Source organism: Leucoraja erinacea, chromosome 16, assembly GCF_028641065.1.
Source record: "Leucoraja erinacea ecotype New England chromosome 16, Leri_hhj_1, whole genome shotgun sequence".
Lineage (NCBI taxonomy): Eukaryota > Metazoa > Chordata > Chondrichthyes > Rajiformes > Rajidae > Leucoraja > Leucoraja erinaceus.
In genome coordinates, this window is record NC_073392.1 from 23,932,635 (window position 1) to 23,948,544 (window position 15,910).

General features: G+C 51.1%; 1 protein-coding gene across 1 annotated transcript in view; it reads left to right on the forward strand.

Annotated features, from left to right (window-relative positions):
• The first annotated feature begins 3,900 nt into the window (after positions 1–3,900).
• Positions 3,901–15,910, forward strand: part of LOC129704916 (FYVE, RhoGEF and PH domain-containing protein 5-like) — a 42,222-nt gene continuing 30,212 nt past the window's right edge. Inside the window, exons 1-7 of the mRNA XM_055648326.1 lie at positions 3,901–5,243; positions 10,352–10,445; positions 11,282–11,340; positions 11,830–11,860; positions 12,314–12,465; positions 13,741–13,900; positions 14,553–14,637. Coding sequence (XP_055504301.1) covers positions 3,901–5,243; positions 10,352–10,445; positions 11,282–11,340; positions 11,830–11,860; positions 12,314–12,465; positions 13,741–13,900; positions 14,553–14,637 — 1,924 coding nt within the window. The remainder of the gene's footprint in view (positions 5,244–10,351; positions 10,446–11,281; positions 11,341–11,829; positions 11,861–12,313; positions 12,466–13,740; positions 13,901–14,552; positions 14,638–15,910) is intronic.

Consider the following 15,910-nt stretch of genomic DNA (forward strand, 5'->3'; position numbering starts at 1 on the left):
TTTAAATTCCCCATTCCATTCGCACACTGACTTTCTGTCCTGGGCTTCCTCCATTGCTAGAGTGAGGCCACACGCAAACTGGAGGAATGGAACCTCATATTCTGCTTGGGTAGCTTACAGCCCAATGGTATGAACATTGAATTCTCAGGTTTTAGGTAATTTCTAAAATTAGGTAATTTTCTCCCCTACATAATCAGTCTGAAGAAGGGTCTTGACCCGAAATGTCACCTATCCATGTTCTCCAGAGATGCTGCCTGCTGTTACTCCAGCACTTTGTATCCTTTTGTGTATTAACCAGCATCTGCAGTTCTTTGTTTCTGTCTCTTACTTTGTTTGACTTGCCAATATGCATCACTCGCACTTGTTGGGATTAAATGCCATCTGCCAAAGCTCCATCAAACTTTCCATCTGATCTAAATGCTGCTGTAGCCTCAGCTAACATTCCCCACTATCCAAAACACCAGCAATTTTCATGTCACCTACTAATTATACCTTTTACATTCACATCCAAGTCGTTGGCGTAGATCATGAACAACAATAGTCTCAGCACCGATATCCTGAGATACATCACTGCTCACAGACTTGTGATCAGAGCAGCGTCCCTCCACCACCACCATCAGCCTCTGCCACTGGTGTGGGAATTTGTGACATGGATTGTGACAGAGATCTCTTGATACCCTGTTCTGTCTACCTACTCTTCCAATCCCCTCTCCCAATCCTTGAGTAAAGTCCTCTGTTGTCCATCCCAACCTCAAACACCTCCTGTTGTGATCTGCCTCCTTTTATGAAGTGTGTTTGCTCATTAACACACTTCATTGCTTGTGTTACCACCAGGAGGAATTCCAGGAGAGATCGCAATCTGCTTTTGTCTCTCATGTCGCTGGGTTCCAGACCGGAATGCTGTTAAACCCATACAAAATAATGCCTAATTTCTGACTTTCTTCTTCTAGAGTTTAAAAAACCTCCCTTGGCACCAAAACCCAAGCTTCAGAATTTGCAATCCCTGCCGGCTGCTCCAAAGCCATCTCCACTGGTTTTCCAATCTGCTCCTAAGGGCATGAAGCCGCCGATTGCTCCCAAACCCAACCTGTGCAACGAAATGCCAGAGGCACCACTGACTTCACGGAAGGAAACTTTCAGCAGGTACTCCAACGACAGTGTTTCAATAACCAACCAGTTCCTGGTTCTGCAAGTTGAGGACTTCACCTCTGCTGCTGTGGATCAGACAGTAGGTGAAGCAGCCGATGTACAAGTAGACTTGTCCTTGGAGAGTCGTACTCTGGAAAGAGAGACTGCACAATGCCAGGAGAATGGGACTCCAATGGGGGATGAATATATGGACCTAATGGATTCTCGAGGTGACGCAACAGCAGAGGACAGGGTTTTACTGAGTGCAGAGACTTTTGGCTTGAGCAGTGGAACACCAAAAGCGGACTCGCTAACTTTCAAACAGCAGGTGATTGTTCGAGATGCACTTTGCCACGAGCAAGGTGATGGCCTGAGCTGGAATGATGAGCTTCCAAATGATGGCAGCGGAGAAAACAGGGACAGTACAGAAGAGGGCTTTGTCCCGGATCCCACCGAAACTGCAGACATGTGGAGCCCTGAAGGAGGCAGTGAACACATTCAATTGTTAACCCGTCCAGCGCATGCCCGTACGGATGTGCAACTAAGTGAGCAGGGGGGATGGGCAATTAGATGAGCAGGGGGTTGGGCAGGGGGATGAGCAGGGGGGATGAGCAGGGGGATGGGCAGGGGGATGGGCAGGGGGATGAGCAGGGGGATGGACAATTAGATGAGGGGGATGAGCAGGGATGTGAGCAGGGGGATGGGCAGGGGGGATGGGCAGGGGGAGGGAGCAGATGGGGAGGTGGAAGGAGTAGGGCAGGTGGAAGGGGAAGGTGGACAAAGGGAAGGGATGGAGGGGGAGGGAGCAGACAGACTCCAAGATTGGCATGGGGAGGCTGCAGACTGCTCAATAGACGAGCAGGAGGAGGAAGAAGACAGACCTACAGACAGACTGGCTGAGGCAACAGACGGACAGGATGAGGGAACTAATGGGGAAGAGATGACAGACAGCCATGCAGAGGTGCAGGATGAGTGGGTAGACCAGCAGGAGAAGGAGGCAGCCGGGCATGAAGAAGCAACAAACTGCCCTGACGGCGAGCATGGAGATCGGGCAGGTGAGCAGGAGCAGGGCACAGATGAGCAGGGACAAGGGACAGACAGACAGGAGAAGGCGGACAGCCCCACAGACAAAACCAATGGGCTTGTACTTGAAACTTTGTCACCACAGGTCACTACATCTGTGAGATCAGATGTCCATGAGGTTGGGGGATGTGGGCTGGAAAGGGAAGAGCAGGGGCTGGAGGGGGGAGGAGAGGGGCTGGAGGGGGAAGGGGGCATCTTTGAAGGGAGAGGAGAAGGGATAGATGGGGGAGGGCTGGAGGAGACAGGAGATGGGTTAGAAGGGATAGGACAGGGGCTGGTGGATGGAGATGGGCAGGACAGGGAACGGCAGGGGCTAAAAGGGGGAGCGGAGGGTGTGGAGGGGAGAGAGGAAAGCCTGGAGTGGGGTGTTGTGGGGCTTGAGCCAGGAGGAGAGGGGAAGGAGGGGAACGAACATGGGCTGGAGGGGGGGTGTAGATTGCCTAGAGAGGGGGAGGGAGGGGGGTATGGATAGTGTAGAGGGTGAAGGGGAGGGGATAGAGGGGGAAGGGGACGGGCTGGAGGAGGTGGAGATATCCTTGAGGGGACTGGAGATGGGCTGGAGGGGGGGAGCAGATGAGATGGAGGGGGGAGGAGTTGTCCTCAATGGGGAAGTAGATGATCTGCAGGGGGGAGAGGATGTTCTCAAGGAGGGAGCAGACAAGATGCAGGGGGGAGATGATGGGCTGGAGAGGGAAGGAGATGAGCTTGAGGGGGGGGTGAAATGATGGAAGGGGGAGGCGATGTCCTTGAGGGGGGAGAGGATGAGGTGCAGGGGGGAGGGGATGAGTTGGAGGGGGGATGAGGTGGAGGGGGATGAGGGGATGAGGTGGAGGGGGATGAGGGGGGTGAGGTGGGAGGGGGATGAGGTGGAGGGGGGGGGGGGGTGAGGTGGAGGGAGGAGGGGGTGAGGTGGAGGGGGGGGGATGAGGTTGGAGGGGGGGAGGGGGTGAGGGTGGAGGAGGGGGATGAGGTGGAGGGGGGAGGGGGATGAGGTGGAGGGGGATGAGGTGGAGGGGGGAGGGGATGAGTTGGAGGGGGATGAGGTGGAGGGGGGGGAGGGGGTGAGGTGGAGGGGGAGGGGATGAGGTGGAGGGGGGGGGGGGGGGGGGTGAGGTGGAGGGGGGATGAGGTGGTGGAGGGTGGAGGGGGGAGGGGATGAGGTGCAGGGGGGGAGGGGGTGAGTTGGAGGGGGGAGGGGGGTGAGGTGGAGGGGGGGGGGGGGGTGAGGTGAGTGAGGGGGGGGATGAGGGGGAGGGGGGAGGGGGATTGAGGTGGAGGGGGGAGGGGAGGGAGCAGGGGGGGGGGGGGGATGAGTTGGAGGGGGATGAGGTGGAGGGGGGAGGGGGTGAGTTGGAGGGTGGAGGGGGATGAGGTGGAGGGGGGGAGGGGATGAGTTGGGGGGAGGGGGTGAGGTGGAGGGGGGGAGGGGATGAGGTGGAGGGGGGAGGGGGGAGGTTGGAGGGGGGAGGGGATGAGGGGGGGGGAGGGGATGAGTTGGAGGGGGATGAGGTGGAGGAGGGGGGGGGGTGAGGCGGAGGGGGAAGAGGGTGTCCTCGAAGAGGGGGGAGGGGATGAGTGGAGGGGGGGGGGGGTGAGGGTGAGGGGGGAGGGGGGGATGTCCATGAGGTAGCAGCAGACAAGCTGGACGGGAGTGGACAACCCGGGGAACCATCATGGGTGATAGGCGACATGGGGAGGTTCATACTTGGTGCAGAGGGGGCTCCATCTGCCGAGGCCAGTGAGGCCGAGGAGGTGTTGGTGGGAGTGGATGAGAAAGGGGTGGAGGGGTGGACATCAGGGTGCGCTGGGGAAAGGCAGGGAGCCCCCAACACGGCCCTGACGGAGGAGTGTTCCGCCGCAGCCAGCTGTGTGATGGGGGTTCCCGCACAGGGTACAGGGGGGTGGTCCCATAGGCGGGGGGCTGGGAGCTCGGCACCGGGGAACGTGGCGCTGAAGCCAGACCCAGATAAAGCCGGGACTGTGGAATGGAGAAAAGCCAGGAGCAGGACACAGTCCCTGAGTGCCCAGGTGCCCGAGACAGTCCCTGAGGAGACCGATCCCGCACCCGGCGAGGACTACAGCCCGGTGCAAGTGCACGACTCACAGGATAACACTGGCGTGTTTGCTGCCAACGAGAAGTACTATGTGTTGTATCCTCGCTCCTACTCCGTGGCGGGCAGGGAGCTTCCTGTTTGTGCTCACAGGGAAACTGCAGGGTCACTTCTAGAGGAGAGCCGAATGAACAGGAAGGAAGACAACCTGTCTCTACCGAGCGTTGCTGCGACTAACCAGAGCCATGTCCCGTGTCCAGGAGCCTCCACCCCCAGCTCAGTGTTGGGCATACCCGCTCCTTTTCAACTGGCCAGTATCACCAAGAAACCCATCACCAAAAGTTCCCCCTCGCTTCTGCTTGAAACGGATTCTCCCGACAAACACTTAAAACAGAACGCAAAGAAAAAGTCGTCTTTCAAGCGCTTCCTCCCAATTAAACTGTCCCTCAAGAAGAAAGTGGACAACCGGATCACAGTTGAGGTGAACGTGTGCAGGGTTGGCCCTTGCCCGGCCCCGGAGGCAGTCAGGGCTCTGGATTTTGACAGGAGGAGTTTGGGCAACTCGCCCCGGTTAAAAACCCGCTCGGGAAAGATGCGCAAATCGGATTCTGCGTCCACTTTTTTTTACAAGGACAGCAGAGCCAAAGGAATGCCAAAGCATTTCAGCAGGAGCGTGTCCAGAGTTGAGTCGTTCGAGGACAGGTCCCGGCACTCGTATTCATCACTTCCTCTGACCAAACCCAGGTCCATTTCCTTTCCCAACACAGACTCCGCTGATTACGAGAACATTCCAGCTGTGAGCTCAGACTATGAAAATATACAAATCCCTCCCAGCAGAATGGCTCATTCAGGGCCCGTGGCCGAATTCTTTGAAGATCCCAGTAGGCATTTCTCTTCGGCCTGCGAAAATGATGGTTATGTGGACATGAGCTGCTTTACTCCATTGGAGAGCAGGCTGAGGATAGACCAGGAACTGGCGAGGTAAGTGTTGCCCTCTAATACACAGTAAGTACCACTAAAGTCCATTCTCCATATCCGTGGTCCCCGGAGCAAGGGCGCTTCCATAGCAATAACTGTTGTTTAAGAAGGAACTGCAGATGCTGGAAAATCGAAGGTACACAAAAATGCTGGAGAAACTCAGCGGGTGCAGCAGCATCTATGGAGCGAAGGAAATGGGCAATTTGCCTATTTGCCTATTTCCTTCGCTCCATAGATGCTGCTGCACCCGCTGAGTTTTTCCAGCATTTTTGTGTACCTTCCATAGCAATAACTGTTGTGTCCGGGGAAATTGTGTTGTGTTAGTGTCTATTTTCAATTGCACTGAGATACAGTGATAAACGTTGTTTGGTGTGCTATCCTGGCAGTGCATACTATTCAGGAGTACATCAAATATGAATATCACCAAATCCAGAATATAGTGTTATAGCTACAGAGAAAGTGCGACTAGAAACGTGCAAAGGGCACAACGAGGTAGGTTGGGCACCTCGGTACACGGGGATTGTGTCTTATGCCCCTGTCCCACTTAGGAAACCTGAACGGAAACCTCTGGAGACTTTGCGCCCCACCCAAGGTTTCCGTGTGGTTCCCGGAGGTTTTTGTCAGTCTCCCTACCTGCTTCCACTACCTGCAACCTCCGGCAACCACCTGCAACCTCCGGGAACTGCACGGAAACCTTGGGTGGGGCGCAACGTCTCCAGATGTTTCCGTTCAGGTTTCCTAAGTGGGACAGGGGCATTAATGTGCTAATTCAACCCTAGCACATCAGAGGTCTGTTCAACTACAATGGGGAAGAAGTAATTCTTGAATCTGGGGGTACTCACTTTTAAACGTTTGTATCTTCTGGCCGTGACAGAGGGGAGAAGAGGGGATGACCAGGGTGAATATGGTCCTTAATTATGTTTGACTACTTTCCCCAGCTTGAAGTATAGATTGAGTCGAGAGGGAGAGAGGCTGGTTTGTGTGTTGGACTGTGTTGTATCCTCTGCTGTCACCATACAAAGCTGTGATGCATCGGGATAGGCTGCTTCGTATGTTTGATTGATAGAAATCGGTATGTCATTGGAGACTTGCCAAATATGCTTGGTCCTTTTGAGGAAGTGGAGGCTTTCTTGGCTGGAATGTTGACATTGTTGGACCAGGACAAGTTATTGGCCAAATTGAGCCCCAGGAATTTGAAGTTCTTATCTCGCTCCACGTTTGGACCGCTGATGCTGACTGGTGGGTGTACACCACACTATATCCTGAAGCTGATGACAAAGGAGAGGTTGTTGTCCTGACACCAGGTTATCAAGTTCTCTATCTCCTTCCTGTACCCTGCCTCTTCATTGAATGAGATCTGGCCCAACCACAGTGGTGTCATCTGCAAACTTATAAATCAAGTTGGAGCAGAGAATTTAGATAATTGCTGTTTTAGAGAATTTAGTCTCCCGGTCATTAGTGAATTGGGACTATGATAAGGTGCTGAGAACGCAGATATGGGGCACCAGCACTGAGCATTATCACAGAGGATATTTTATCGCCTGTTGTGGATGGGTTTGGGCCCGGGTGTGGGTGGAGGTGTGGGGTGCAGTGGATAGATTTGGGGAGTGTAGGTTGGCTGTGGTTGTAGTGGGTGGGTGTGGAGGTTTGGTGTGGGTGTAGATGTGGGGGGTGGGGTTGGATTCGGGGGTGAGTAATGAGGGCGTTTGGAGTGGGAGGGTTGAGTGTGTTCTGGGTGTTGGTTGGGTGTGAGCGGATTGGAGGGTTGGTGTGTGGGACAGAAGTGGTGAGGTTGGTGTGGATGTGCACAGGTGTGTGGGTGTGGCAGGAGGGGGTTAGTGTGAGGGTTGGGTGTGGAGGTTATGCATGTGGGGATAGGTGTAGGCTGTGGTACGGGTGTGTGGGATGATGTGGTGAAGTTAGTGGGTGTGGGTGCAGATATAAGGGGGTTGGTGTGGGGTGTTGGTATGTATGTGGGCAGTGGTGTGGGGGTGGGTATAGGTGGGTACTTGAATGTGGATGCTGGGTATGTGATTTGGATAGGGGTTGGGTGTGGGCTGTGGTGTGGGTGTAGAGCTGATGTGGTTGGATGGGATGGAGTGCCAGTGTGGCAGGATTGATGTGAGTGGTGGAGTTAGGGTGGTTGCTGTGGGGGATCGGTGTAAGTGGTCAGTGTGGGATTGGTGTGGTGGCGGGGGCTGGATATGGGGAGTGTGTGGATAGGTGTGGGAGCTAGATGTGGGCTGCTGGTTTGGGCGGTCGGTGTGGGTTTACGTGGGTCTGGCCATGGGTGTAGGTAGGTAGGCAGGCATGGGATGGCTTGTGTGAGGGATTAGTGTGGTGGGACAGGTGCATGTGGAGCATGGGTGTGAGGTTGCAGCATAGTTACGTGTGTGCATGGGTATTTATGATTGGCAATGAGTGTGTGCATGCGTTTGCATGCGTGTTGGTACATGTTTGAGAGTATGTGCAAGTCTGGGTCGGAATGCATGTATGTGGGCAAACTCTAGCCATGCGTGCAAGCATTTGTGTGGGTGTGTGTATCCATCTCAGGGGGGGAGACTGGTATATAGGGTGTGCAGTGGTGTCTATGTAGAGAGGGGATGTGTGTGGGGTGAGAGTGGGGAGCGTTGAGAAAGGGAGCGGAGAGAGTGGGGAATGTGTATGGAGATCGTAGAGTAGGGGTTGGGAGAGTGGGGTCGGGGTTGGGAAGAGGGATTGGGGGTGCAGTGAGTGGGGTGTGGGACAGAAAGAGTGGGTGTAGAGTGGCTACATCCTCAGACTCCAAGCACCAATTTCCTTCTTAATCCTTGAGCAGTCCTCCTTATCCCTGCCCCCCCCCCCCCTCCCCCCCCTCCTCCCCTCTTCTTTATAATATAGGTATAAAAAGCCTTGGGATTTTTTAATCTAACTCACCAAAACCATTTTGTGGCCCCTTTTAGTCTTTCTAATCGGCTGTTTTAATATTTCCTCCTTTCTTAAATTTCCTTAAAGGCCCTGTCTGATTCCATCCTTTTAAACCTAGCATGCTATTCCTCCTTCCATTTGACCGTCTGTCACCTCTTTGGCCATCCAAGTTTCCCGTACTTTGCCATCGTCATCCCTCCTCCTCATTAGAATATGCCACTGAACCTCAGTCAACCAGCCTTTAAACATCTCCCACATGTCAGATTTAGACTTGACCGATAACACTTGCTCCCACTGCACCCTCCCGAGCTCCTGCCCAAGAAAGTTGCCGTTTACTTTACTCCAACTTGGTACTTTCCGCAAGGTCCAGCCTTCTCCCTATTCAAAACAATCTTCAAACTTATAGACGTACGATCACAATGCCCAAAATTCTCTTCCACTTAAACCTGGCCTGGCTCATTGCCCAACACCAGGCCTAGTATATTCCCTTCTCGTGTCACACTATCCACATACTGTTTCAAGAAATCCTCTTGGATATCCTCACAAAGTTTGAGCCATACAAGCCTTTGGCACTGAGCAAGTCCAAGTCAATATTGGGGAATATTAGTCACCCACCTAGACAATCATGGAGCTTTGGGTTCTTTTGGTAATCTGTCTACTTATCAGTTCCTCCATCTCCCGCTTGCTATGGGTGGGGGGGGGGGGGGGGGGGGGGGGGGGGGGCTATAGTACAATCCCGTTAAAGTGCTTGCACCTTTCTATTTTCTAAGCTCTATCCATTTTGCCTCGGAGGATGAACCCTCTGAATGCCACCGTGACTGCGGCCAAGATTAGTACAGCAGCTCCTCCACTTCCTTTGCCTTGCTCTCGATCACATCTGAACCATTGAAACTCCATAACATTGAGCTGCTAGTTATGTCCCTCTTGGAACCACGTTTCCATTTTAGTCACAAAGTCATAGTTGCAAGCACCGATCCAGGCTCTAAGTTCATCTCCTTTCTCCACGATACTCCTTGCATTCACACTGCAGCCCATCAACCTCACCAGATCCCTTCATCTGTCCCTATCTGTCTTTCCTTTGAGACTTACTGGTCCTAATCTCTGACTTCCCATCACTCCTTTCAATTTCAGACCTCTCTTTTCCTTGCTTCTCTGGTTTAACAGTTCCCGAGTAGCACTAGCAAACCTCACGGCAAGGATATTGCTCCTCCTGTAGTTTAGATGCAAGCTGTCCTGCTTTGCCTCTGCCCAGAAAAGATCCCAATGGTTTAAAAATCTGAATCCCTGTCCCTTGCATCAACTCCATGGCTATGTATTAATCTGTCCCACCCGCCTATTCCTACCCTCACAAGCTTGTGGCACCGGGTGTAATCTGGAGTAACCCTGTGGCTTTGGGTACAGGGATCTGTTGTTGCCTTGATCTGTAGGTGTGGTCAGTTGGAGCCTTCATCTGTATGTGTGGTCAGTAACACTGAGACCACGTACCTTCATCGGTATCTGTAGTTGAGATGTCAGGGATTTGTTGTTGCTGTAATCTGCATCTGTGGTCATGGTCGTTGCTTTGATCTCTGTCTGTAGTCAACGCCGCTCGGATATCTTGGTTTTGATTTTTTTTATCTGTGTTTGGCAACTATGGGATCTTTGGTGCCTTGCTCTCTATCTGAGCTCAGTGATGCTGAGATCACTTACCTTGATCTGCCTCTCTAGTCAGAGTTATAGGGTCCTACTGTTGCCTTTATAGATCAGAGCTGTATCCAAGGGAGGGGCCAGTCACACATCCCAGTTCCCCTCCTTAGCAATGATCCTGGGACCTGAGAGAAAATTATATCATTCTTTTTTTGTCCATTTCCCCTCAGGTTTCCCATTACTCCCCCCCCCCCCCCCCCCCCCCCCCCCCCCCCCCCCACCCCCCTCACCTTAAACCAATGTCCTCTGGTTCTTGAATCTTCTACTCTGGGTAAAGGATTCTCTGCATTGACCCTATTTAATCCCCTCATGATATAACACAGCTCTATAAGGTCACCTCTCGTCCTCCTGTGCCCCAAGGAGCAAAGTTGTTATCTGGATCCAGATCCCTCGCAGACATGCATCTCCTTGGAGTCTATTCCAGCCCTTTGTCCAGAATACATCCTGCTCTCTGGTCTCACATGGGTGAGGGAGGAGATGGATTGCACAATGGGTTGTTTCACTGTTTGTTGTTGCAGTGTGGACAGTGATGTTCCAGCAGTGCATCATCCAATTGAAGAGATGGTCTCCAGTGAGCAGACAGGCTCAGAGTCGGAGGAGCAAACGACACAGGTAGACCGCCTTATACCTATCGCAACATAGGACGTAATTTGGGCTGCCGGGTACATGCGTCCCCTTATTTTCTTGTGCTTCAACAACTTCTCTTTTAAACATGCCAGCAATTCTTTTGCGCCATTAATCTACAGTTGGGACAATCGATTACCACCAATTAGTTGAGTTTATTGTCACGTGTACCGAGTACAGTGAAAAACTCTTTGTTGTGCGCTAGTCAGTTGCAGAAAGACTATACATGATTACAATCGAGCCGTCCACAGTGCACAGATACAGGGTAAAGTGAATAACGTACAGGGCAAGATAAAGTCCAGTAAAGTTGCATTCAAGATAATTTGAGGGTCTCCAATGAGGTAGATGGTAGCTCAGGGCCACTCGCTAGTTGTTGATGGGATGGTTCAGTTGCCTGATGACCTTGAATCTGGAGCTGCGTATTTTCACACTTCTGATTACACTTCTTATTAATTTAGCAGCCGATCAGTGAGATGTGGGTGGAGGTCAGCAGATATACACACACACACACACACACATTAAAAAACACACACGCACACGCACACAGACACACACAAAACATGCAACCTGTGGTCAGCATCGAATCACAGACTGACAGTGACTGAGATACATCACCTGTTAGTGGCTGGGAACCAGGTCTCTAGTGATGTCACCTGGAACTATGTGGGATCCAGCTGTGAGCCAGCCTTGTAAGGACCTCATTGTTTCAACAGTAGATCACTGATCCATTTTAGTCAGAGAAGACCTTTGCTTTCTCTTGCCGTGGCTTCAGATTGGGAAATGCTTCTTCTAGGTTTTTATGAATGTTTATCACTTTCTTACAGATTAACACAGAAACGGAAGCATATCGTATTGCAAAAATGATGACCACTTCAGAGAGAGTGTAAGTACATCTTCCTAACTACAGATGCAGAGACAGATACAGGAAGAGAGAGAGAGAGAGAGAGAGGGAGGGAGAGTGGTTAGATGTTGTAACAGCAGAAAGAAGGCATTGGTGTATATCCATAACTGGAGAGGAGTGTAGTTACATACTCCCAACTATAGACAAAGTGTGGGTACAAATCAGTGCAGGTACTAACATGCTACATACAGTGGTACATAGATCTAACAATACACACATACACACATACATACAGCGCTCCCTTGGAGGACCTCAAGAAACGATTGAGTAGAAATAGGTTTTAAGTCTAGACTTAAAGGAGTCGTTGGAGGGGACAGTTCTGATGAGACAGAGCACATATATTGGCATCATGGTTGGTACAGAATGGAGGGTTGAAGGGCCTGTGCTGTATTGTTATTTTTCTATGTTTTATTTTCTTTTGGAAATGTCCTTGTGTTTATTAAGTATCTCTCCTTTATCTCCATCACACAGGTTTGTCAATTTCCTTGAGGAACTACACTCAGTGAGTAGCTGTTTTTACTTAGTAATCCTGCCAGTGAGTATAGACACAGTGTCTGAGGGCTACTGGTCCACATGAGCTGTGGACTTTCAAGCCGATGTGACCAAGAGGTCATCTATGACCAAGTCCACCCTGTCAGGATGAACTGCAGGACACAGCTCATGAAATCGAACCACTTGACTATTCCCTTCACCTCTCAGTGTTGCTGAGATGGTTTGACCCTGGTTTGTATGTTTGTAAACCAGCTGTGGGATTCAGCACCGCAGGTTCCCTGATCCCATTGTCTGAATGGGCCGTGGTTAGAGGAACCCCTGTGTCAAGCTGTATAGGTGAGGGTCGAGAGATCAGACAGCCCTGGGTTGGTCATTGGTCAGGCCCAGGGGGTGGAGGAGCAGTGGAACGGAGGCCATGTGCTACGTGTGAATTTTACAATTTGGGACACTTCTGTTTGGACAGAACTTCAGAAAAGTGGTGGCGAGGATAGTTGCTGGAAACACACAGCCCGCAGTCGACCAGGAAGGAGTGACCCGCATCCTACGCCATGTCAACGAGTTGCGCACACTTCACCAGGGAATACTGAGAGATTTGGAGTGGAGCACCCTGGAATGGTATTTGTGTAACATCATCAATTCTAACTGGTTGCTGGGCTGGGTTTGAGGCAAACCAGACCACTGGGCCACATTGGGGGAGATCTTGCTACTTGGAGTTACAGAGTCATACAGTGTGGAAACAGGCTCGTCGGCCCAACATGTCCCATCTACACCTCTCACCCACCTGTGTTTGGCCCATATCCTTCTAAATGCCCCATCTACCTGTCCAAATGTCTTTTAAACATTATGACAGCAGCTGCCTCAATTACCTCCTCTGGTAGCTTGTTTCATAAATCCTACCATTCCTTTGTGTAAACTAGTTGCCGCTCAGGTTCCTATTAAATCTTTCCCCCTCTCACCTTAAACCCTTGGCCTCCGGTTCTTAATCCCTCTACTCTGGGTAAAAGACTCTGGGTAACATTTATCCAATCTCCACTGTCACTGGTCACAAACCTCCAGACAGATTATGGATCTTCCATCAGAACATTCTGTATTGTATCAATAAGACAGTTCTGAATCCTGAATATTCCGAATCTAGTTCTGAATAGAGATGAACTTCTTCATGTATGTCCATCTTTGCCAAGTGCTGGGAAGAGGTCGAAGGTGTCCAAAGTTTTGTTATTAAACCTGAGTAATTTATCTGTAATTTGTGTATACATTATGTTTTCCTGTGTTGTCTGGGTCTAGAGAGGGTAGGAGGACTAGTAGGTTTTGTTTTACTCAGAGTGCAGTGAACTTGTGCAGCTATCTCCTGGGAAGCCAAATCATTGAATGTACTGGGGGTTACACAAAAAAGCTGGAGAAACTCAGCGGGTGCAGCAGCATCTATGGAGCGAAGGAAATAGGCAACGTTTCGGGCCGAAACCCTTCTTCAGACTGATCGGGGGCGGGGGTGGGTGGGGACAAGAAAGGGAAAAGGAGGAGTAGCCCGAAGGCTGGGGGTACTGAATTGAATTGAGTACATTGAATGTACTGATGGTGGTAGATAGAGTGCCAGCTCCAATACACATCAGGGGGACAAGGAAAGCACAGCAATCTGGCTGAGATGGAGAATCCACCGTGGTTGTATTGAATAATGGAGCAGGCTTGAAAGGGACAGGGCTAGGTTGATTGATTCTTTCTGTGCTTCCATATCTAGAGGGGTGAATGTTACCTCGTTTGTTTGGGGTATCAAAGAAGTTGGCCATGGTGTTGTGGAATGTTGTAGTGGAGGAGCCCCTTGACTGAGCATCTTGCAGAGTTTAGTGAACAGGGAGCTGACCTGCTGACTGCCTCTGTCTTCTTTGCTGCCAGGACCCGGACTGGCCCGAGTCTGGGCCAGGCGATGTCTGTGTCTGGAGCTCGACTCCCCACCTACTTCAGGTACATCGACCAGTTCGACAGCAGCGTTGCCATCCTGGACCAGTGCTACTGCGAGTTACCTGGATTCTCCTCGGCTCCACACCTGTCACAGGTAATTTCATTTACATGGTCTGTCCATGTTTCACTCTTGTTGCAGCTTAAAAAAAACCCATTCTTTCTTCCCTCTGGCTGTGGGGATTGGAGGGCTGTCTGTGGGGATTGGGGGGCTGTCTGTGGGGATTGATCATCTGCCTGCGGGGATTGCTGGCCTGTGTGGGGATTGATGATGGTCAGTCAATAGAGATTGATGGTTTGTCAGTGAAGAATGATGGTCTGTCAATAGAGACTGATGGTTTGTCAGTGAAGAATGATGGTCTGTCAATAGAGACTGATGGTTTGTCAGTGAAGAATGATGGTCTGTCCATGGGGATTGTTAGTGTGCCCAGCAATTTGTGTTTTTGTTTTTGTGTTGTCTGTAACGTCTGATTCTGCGCTTGCCTGGTCTGTGGAGCAGACACACTATAGGTGGTTGTGAGGACTATTCAAGGTTGACTGGGCTTGGTGTGACTTGTCCATCTCCATGTCTGGTGGTCATGTCCCGCCTGGCGATCTGTCAGGTTTAACTCCATGCGTCATTGTTTGCTGGACTCTGTGTCTTCATTGTTTTGCTGCATGTGCTTCCAGGATCATAGTTTGTAGTGAATCAGAACCTGTGTTTGACGTGGTTGTTTAACTTTGCCTTCCCACCCACACTGGTCATGCAGGTGCCTGCCTCGGACTGTGGCCTCGTGAAGCAACAGCTCTTCGGGACCCTGCGACAGGTGCTTCAGTACCACCAGCATTTGACAGGTAGGGGAACCCCAGCCGCCTGTGCACCTTGCTCTATGCTCAGCTCCCTCAGGAGGTGACCGGTCTATTACCTTGATGTTTTGACCCTCTCCACATGCATGCCTTCACATACCATCTGCACCTTTGCATCCAACACTTCACTCTAACACTCCTCGTTGAACACATAGCCTCTGCAGTGTTTCATCAGCTCTAGTTTATGGATGAATGTTCAAAAGCCTGATATTGGAGGAGAAAAAAACTGTTCCTGAGTCTGGTGGTGCGTGGCTTCAAGTTCCTTCATCTTCTGCCCAATAGGAGAAGAAGGAATGACCGGACTTTGATTACATTGGGTGATTTTCCAAGGCAGCATGAAGTGTAGATGGAGTCAGTGGTGGGGAGGCTGGTCTGTGTGATGGAGAGGGCTAAATCCACAATGCTCTGCAATTTCTCATGGTCTTGGGCAGAGCTGTTCCCAAACAAACTGTGATGCAACATGGCATCTGTAGGCGTTTGCGTCATTGGAGACATGCCAACTTTTCAGTGTCCTCAGGAGGTAGAGGCGATGGTGAGCCTTTCATGGCTGTGCTTCAGTGAGGTTGGTGCATGACAGATTGTTGGGAATACTTACATCAAGGAACTTGAAACTCAACCATTTCCATTCCAGCACCATTGATGCTGATTGGGGCAGTTACTCCCCCCTGCTTCCCGAAGTGGACAAATACCTCCTTCGTCTTGCTGAAACTGAGGGAGAAATTGTTGTCCTCACAGCTCTCTATCTCCTTCCTGTACTCCATTTAATTTAGATTTGGTTTAGACATACAGCACAGAAACGGGCCCTTTGCCCCACTGAGTCCATGCCAACCTTCAATCACCCATTTACAGTAGTTCAATGTCATTCCGTTTCTGCATCCACTCCCTAAACATTAGGGATACGTTACAGAGACCAATTAACCTCCAAACCCACACCTGGGATGCAGGAGGGAACTGGGGGAAACCCTCTCACGCAGAATGCAAACATTTCACACAGACAACACCCAAAATCAGGATTGAACCTGGGTCCCTGGAGCCGTGAGGCAGCAACTCTCCCATCGCGGCACTGCGCCTCATCATTGTTTGTGACCTGACTCACCATAGTGGTGTAATCTACAAACTTGTAGATGGAGTTAGAGCAGAATTTGGCTGCACAGTCAAGAGTCTAAAGGAAAGACATCCTTGTAGGTCTCCAGTGTTGAGAGTTATTGTGGAGGATGTGTTGTCACATATCCGCATGGATTCGCATAGGCACAGTGATGTG